The 6874-nt window shown below is 47.1% G+C and overlaps 1 protein-coding gene across 1 annotated transcript; it reads right to left on the bottom strand.

The window, feature by feature from the left end:
- Positions 1–810: 810 nt before the first annotated feature.
- Positions 811–5458, bottom strand: LOC125508124 (pentatricopeptide repeat-containing protein GUN1, chloroplastic). The gene is made up of 4 exons (XM_048672721.1): positions 3113–5458; positions 2218–2431; positions 1429–1613; positions 811–1290 (listed from the first exon to the last, which is right to left on the bottom strand). Exons 1-4 carry the CDS (start codon positions 5026–5028, stop codon positions 1029–1031), a joined length of 2577 nt encoding a protein of 858 aa, XP_048528678.1. The 5' UTR covers positions 5029–5458; the 3' UTR covers positions 811–1028.
- Positions 5459–6874: the final 1416 nt, after the last annotated feature.

Here is a 6874-nt window from a genome sequence, read left to right as displayed (position 1 = left end):
ATCGAACAATGCTAACCGATCATTTACCGATCCCGTGACCAAAACCAGAACCATCGGTTCTTCCTTTTTCCTTGGTATGAATGTCGCTCTCGCCTCTCTTCCTTTGACTCCGCCCTCGTGTAAGATGTCGCTTCAACGACTCAAAAGTATCTAAATTAGGAGAAACAGGGCAGATATGCAAGGGGGTATGCGAGGAGGAAGAAGTCAAATACCGATGATAGCGAAAAGCGAACCAACCATTAAATGTAAAATGAAAACAAAAGTAAAAAAATGGGTCGCGTGTCGGTGATATACAGTTTCCAGCCAATTTTTTGACCATTTCGAATGGTTGACAATGCCCCACTCCAGGTCCAATTGTTCAGAAAGGAACCATGGCAAGTGAATGAATGAATGAATCAGCAGACTACACATTGCGCTCATCTCCTCCACGCCTTTTTGCTCGCCCTTTCCATGGCGCCTCGTCAGCCAACCACTTGAGCTGCCCACATAGCCACAGGCTGCTTGCTCATCATTCATGGACGGGGAGATGCCATTTGCATCTTCAACAAAGCTGATGGCATCTTGTATCTTGTAAAGCAGCATCACGAGCCAAAGGGGAAAACCAGCCAGTGGAGGTGTCAGCGTCATCCATCCATGGCACTTGCCGAAACAAGAGCAAAAGAGCTCCAGGTATCTGCCGTCACTGGACGAGTACCAAAACAAGAACTCAAGGCATCTTAACCTGCTGCAGATGACCCTCTGAGAGCAGTGATTCCCGGTCCTTGCTGTCGACGAAGCGACAATCCATCGGGGACAGGGGAGCCAATCGGGTGGATTCTCATTAAACTTCTTTTCTCCACCCCTGATGAAAGGAGTTGGAACTTGAAAGGCACACTGCCAATTAACAACAGGATTCAACAACAAAACAAGCTCCTATTCGGCGAGCCTATAGTACACTACACAGTCTTCTGAAAGGCAGAAGACAAACTAAGGAGAGGCGGGGGAGCTTACAGACAACGCTGCTACAGGGGTATGCCGTGCTCTACGGGCTACAACTGCAGCGCCTCCAACCTCGGCACCAGATTGGATGGGCTTGCACGCTGCGCACGCTCGTCACTGAGGAGTATCGTGTTGATGGTGCCGGATTCTCTCAACCAGGCAGCCACCACGACGCTGGGCGACACAAACCTTCCAATGTTGAATCGCTCAACCTGAAACGGTGCTCCGATTGAGTTGAGAAGTGCTTCGATGACGTGGCGAAGAGTGCTTGCGCCCGCAATCTTGCTATGCTTTCCCCACCCTGTCAGAATGCTGTACAGATATACAGAGCATGGTTTCAGTTATACAGATACAGATGGGAGGAAAAGTTAACAGCCTTTGCATTTGCACAGACACAAAACTACCGTAAATGTAACAAACACAAGAAAAATAAGTTGTAGCATCGAGTACCTTAGAAACTCAGGCATAGCTCGTCCTTCGAAGACAATAGAGCGCACATTCAGGAGCCATGCATGGACCATTGCTTGAGCTGCACCACATGACATAAGGTGCAGGTCCAAGCAAAACTCACTCCATGTGTTCTCCCACACACGGCGATTTACCCCTTCGAGCACAATTAACTGAGCTCCTTGCCTCTGAAAATAAGAAGGAACACACATTTGTCATTCAATTCATCAAATGGATTAGCCCTGTGTATGCAGTTTAACAGGGAACATTTTACATAGCATGCAACGCTTGCTACTCTACATATGAAGATGGTTTAGTACAATTAAATATCAAGCTGTCCAGTAAATACCAAATTCAGGACAGTTTAACTACTACAAATCTCAAAACAACTTCCAAAGTAACCAAAAATGCCAATAGACTACGTAAAAAATGTTTAATTGAAATATTAGAATGGCTATCACATATCATGAGTATCTTCATTCAAGAGATAAGATCAAATTCCATGTATACTAAGGTTAAGGATAATGACAAAATCCACTACACCAAGGGAATATTAAAGATTACAAACTATCACAAGTCACTTAAAAGTTAATATAAAAGAACAAGTATTACTATGATACTATTTCATCTATTCAAATATAACCAGTCAGTTGAGAATAAAAATTACCCCTAAGCATCGATAAATTGCTAAGGATTACTCAAGGATTTAACCTTTTTAACATCACAAAATCTCTGTTTTTGCGAATCAACACAATACTTAAATCAAAGATGTACACTTTGAGCAGATCCTACCTGGCCAAAATGCCACAGCATATCAGTAAGAGCATTATAAAAGGCAGACGATGTTGGAGAATCCATGCGTCCCAGCTGATTAAAAAGGGACTGTGCTTGCGACCAAATTTCTTGGTAACCCATAAGGAGCCCATACGCAACACCATAGACAAAGTTATCAAACAAGCGAAGTTGTTCCAGTAATAGGGCTGCATCTTCAAAGTTATTACAGCGACTGCAAGAACCAAATTAAAGCGTAGAGTTAGTTACGTATACCAGATTTGCAGGTTGGAGAGGAGCGCAATGTGACTCTGCTAATTCAGATTTATGTACTAATAACATGATTTCCTAACTCAACCCTCATATGTATTACACTTCTGTTTTGGCCAAAATAAATATGGAGACATAAGGATATCTTCGGCTTACACTCTTTTCTAGAACCAGCAAAAAATGAGAGGATGTAAAATAAATAGTATTTTCCATACGCAGATCATGTATTCTGAAGGCTAAAATTTAACCAGTGCAAGCATACATCCATATTGGACTTAGAAAAATTAAACTGACAGGAAAAAGGTAATTAGCTTCCAGTACAATTCAGCACAAAATTTTGAAATTTTCAACTGGTATGACAAGTTTAGAACTAAATGGCCAGACAGCATCTAGTGGCAGAATACTGAGAACAATTTCCAGTATAATATAGCACTAATTTTTTAACTTTCAACTAGTACAACAAAATTAATAACAAAATGGCTAGATAAGCATCCAGTGGTAGAATACTACTCCCTCTGTCCCATAATATAAGAACGTTTTTGACACTAGTGTAGTGTAAAAAACGCTCTTATATTATGGGACAGAGGGAGTAAGAATTAGAGAGATTTGGCATTAAAAGGCTTAAGTTAAAGAAATCAAGATGTACCTGCAAGCATTCAGGATCGCAGAAAATGTAACAACATTTGGCCTTACACCCTGTTGGACCATCTTCTGAAACAATTCCAGAATGAAATACAATTCCTGAGACCTCCTCATCCGGACATCAATGGCAGAGCGTCCTCTTGTCACTGGATTAGCAGCCCTTATGATCTGGCCATTATAAACCCCAACAATGCCCATGTCCCCAACTTCAGGATCCTCCTCAGCGTGTACCTTAGACTTGCCAAATGCATCAATTATTGTGTTATATGTAACCACATTTGGTTTGATACCCATCTCAGTCATATCATTTAGCAAAGATAATGCCCACTCTACCAATCCATTCTTGGCCAATGTGTCAATGAAAGAGCTGAACAGAACAACGTCGGCCTTTAGGCCAGATTCCTTAAAATCTAAATAGACATTAAATGCATCTCCGTGCATTCCCGCTTTTGAATAGATATCTATCAAAGTTGAGTATGTGAGTACACTAGGAGCTACCCCGCGTCTCCTCATATCTTGGACGAGGAAAGAGACGATGTCCAAGCGTCCCTGCTTTCCATATCCATTAATCAAAGAATTGTAAGTGACAGTATCCTTCTCAATCCCAGAGTCCTCCATCTCGTCACACACAATGGCAATTTCGGCATACTTCCCGGTCTTCACATAAATAGCCAGCACTGTGTTGTAGCAAACTCGGTCCAATCGAATTCCCAAAGACTTCATCTTTTCGTACAACTTGAGTGCCTCCTCATACTTCTCCAGCTTGGAGTATCCATCAATCAGTGTACTGTATGTAACAACATTTGGCTTCAGCTTTTTCGCTTCCATATCCAGCAGAACCTGCATAGCAAGCTCTATGTTGCCACACTTGCAAATTGCATCGATAAATGTGTTGTATGTGTAAATGTCACGCCCAATGCCAAGATGGGTCATTTCATCAAAGACAGCACGGGCATCCTCCAAGTGCCCTGCGCGGCTGCACGCAGAAAGAAGTGAATTGAAAGTCTTCCGGTCGGGACAGAGCCCATCCCGTAGCATCTGACGAAAATATCCGAGCGTGAACCTGAGGTCAACACCCCCTTTCCCACATGCATCAATCACCGCATTGTACGTAACTGTGGTAGGCCGCAAGCCTGCACCCTTCATCGACTCAAGCACCCCCATGGCCTCGGTCGCAAGACCACTCCTCGCATATGCTGATATGAGCGCTGAGTATGCAAACACCGTTTTGCCATAACCCCCTGCAATGCCAGCATCAAAACCTCTTCTTGCAAGGTCTGGTCGCCCCATCTTGCCGAGTGCACCGATTGCGGCAGTCAAAAGCTTGCCTTTATCGACGGAGCCATTGCCAACAAGGGGCAATGCAGCGTGGAACACCTCAAGCGCACGGACTGCAGATTTGTCCCTGTCGCCGAGCTCCCGAAGGACATGGCAGTAATCATCAGGACCAACCAGCTCTCCCCGGAAAGAGGAAAGCGATGCGCCGAGCGCGCGCCGGTCATCAGGGGCAACACGGAGCAGCTTGTCAACACAGCGCCCAGCAGCAGCTGAGGACGTGCGCCCGCCGCGGTCCTGGCCACCCGCCCCACGGTTGTTGCGCTTGGAGATGTTCTTCGTGGAGCGCGCCCGCCTGAACTCAGGGCCAAGCGCCCCTACAGCGGCGCGCTGGGGCTGCACCGCCCATGGCGCGGCCGGGCCACTAAATATCGGGTTCTGGACGGGCGGGCAGGCCACGGAGTGGGACCCCGCCGCGAGGAAGGGCGGGCAAAGCGCCGCCGCCGCGGCAGGAGCCGACGCGGACGCCGACGCATGCAGCCGGGCCGTGGCCGTGGCGGGGGCCGCCGCCGCCGCCGCGGCAGGGTGGTGGGAGGCGGCCGCCGCGTGCGCCTGCGACGGCGTGAAGTGCGTCGTTGGCGCCATGACGGCCACCGAACGCAATCACCTTCCTTCCTCCACGGACTCCCGGCACCGTACGTATCCCGCCTCGGAGACCCTCCCAAACTCCTCCAAATCCTTCCACACAACCAAACAGCTTCTCCAATCTCTCGCCCCGCAATCAGGCTGGACCGGAAGCAAATCCCCGGGAGACAGCGACCAGGAAGTCAGGATATTTATATGGCCGGAGCAACAAGATCGCTCCCGCGTGCAGCGACGGCGATTACTGCGTCGCCGCGCGCTGGCAGCATGCTAGTAGTGGCGAATGATTTGGTGATAAGATTGGATTAGGCGGATTTGGGGATTGGATGGCTGGGAGAGGAAGATCGCACCAGGCTGCGCGCGGGGGTGGGGGAGGGAAGAGATAAGACGCCGGAGCAAGCAAGGAAGAGAGAATTATTTCCGGAAGATTTCTCGTCTGGAAAGCGTCACCGGTTTTGTTGGTGGTGTAAAGTCCATGACCTGTGGGGCTGGCATTCGAGGTGGCCCGGCTGCAACGGCAGATGGTGGAGGTCTGTGGGAGTGACATGTGGGGCTGACTAGGTCCGAATCAGCTGAGCTGGTGGTGCTGTGTTTATTAGAGCAGATGATGTAAAAACTGCTAGATGCAAATTTACATCACCAAAAAAGCGAATTTTACAACAAAAACACCTAACTTCAACGGATGATTTACATCAGCCGTGCGCCCGTCGCTCCAACAGGTGATGTAAAAAGGGCCATCGGCCGCGCGACCGCAGCTCCTCCTCTGCCCGAAGGCTCTGCCTCACGGAATTGTAAATGTAAATAAATAAATTCTTGGACATCTTAAATCATCGACGAAAGTACCTCTTTGAAAAAACGGGTCGGAGTACCAAAAATGTTACGCATCAATCTATCGTGCGCCTCAACCCGTCTCTTCGGATGTACTCATGGCCAAATACGGAACCGCCGTGCTTCGGCTTCTTCCTTCTAGGCATCGCTACTAGAATTGGTCGCAAAGTATTCCCAGCAGGACTGTAAATTAGACAGCCTGTTAGATGGTATTGAAGAAGAATACAATCAGTCAGAATGACTATATAATTTAATTGACATTTATAATGCCTTCTAGCCGGATTGTAGATCGTTTGTCATGGCCGACCTTTTCGCTTCAGCCTCGGGACCTGATGGTCCGAAGTGTGTCCGAATTCCCATGCGGTTATATAAGAGCCGGGGAATGCATGGAGACCAGGCGTAGGGGTCATTAGTGCGTGAACAGACACGTGCCCGACTAGTTATGTTATATTACATGGTTAGTAAGAAACATCTTCCAAGGAGAATAGTTCCGTTAGGGGTTCCTTTCCCTGGGAGGCATGCCCTAAAGTGCATGCCCATTCTACGAAAAAGACGCGGGAAAAAGCATCTGGGGGCGCATAAATAAATAAGTGAAAAGATCATCTTTTAGGTCACCGACCGAATATTCCTTTAAGAACGCTAGCTTTCGGCTTCACCCAGTCTGAGATACACATCCGGCTGATCCGGCAGTAACAATTACAGAGGTGCTCCCTTTACCGCCTAGCCGAATAATCGGGAACGTAGGGGTAAGCACAGGAGCCAGGCAACCCAGCTTGGCCAAAACTTAAATTATATCGATGCATATAATGGTGAAATAAAAGGTACATGTGGAAGTGTAACACATGTGTTGGGCATGAAGCCCGTATAAATAAGCTTCTGTTAAAAGAAGCCCCCAGGTTTAATGAATGCGAATAGCACGTCATTTGATGAGCCTTTAAAGACTATAAGAGAAAGGAAGGGGAGAAGGAGAGAAATGTAAGACAGACAGTATAAAAAATGGACAAAGGAAGGAGACGAACAC

This window comes from Triticum urartu, chromosome 5, assembly GCF_003073215.2.
Source record: "Triticum urartu cultivar G1812 chromosome 5, Tu2.1, whole genome shotgun sequence".
Classification (NCBI taxonomy): domain Eukaryota; kingdom Viridiplantae; phylum Streptophyta; class Magnoliopsida; order Poales; family Poaceae; genus Triticum; species Triticum urartu.
Note: the sequence above shows the minus strand (reverse complement) of the source record. Positions and strands in the feature narration are given on the sequence as shown.

Bases quoted from the DNA above. Each gene is read 5' to 3' on its own strand.
- LOC125508124 (XM_048672721.1), bottom strand. From the start codon at position 5,028: ATGGCGCCAACGACGCACTTCACGCCGTCGCAGGCGCACGCGGCGGCC. The intron at 2,432-3,112 runs GTACATCTTGAT...TGGTTCTTGCAG, and splicing joins GCGATCCTGAATGCTTGCAG to TCGCTGTAATAACTTTGAAG. The intron at 1,614-2,217 runs GTAGGATCTGCT...TCTTATTTTCAG, and splicing joins TGCTGTGGCATTTTGGCCAG to AGGCAAGGAGCTCAGTTAAT.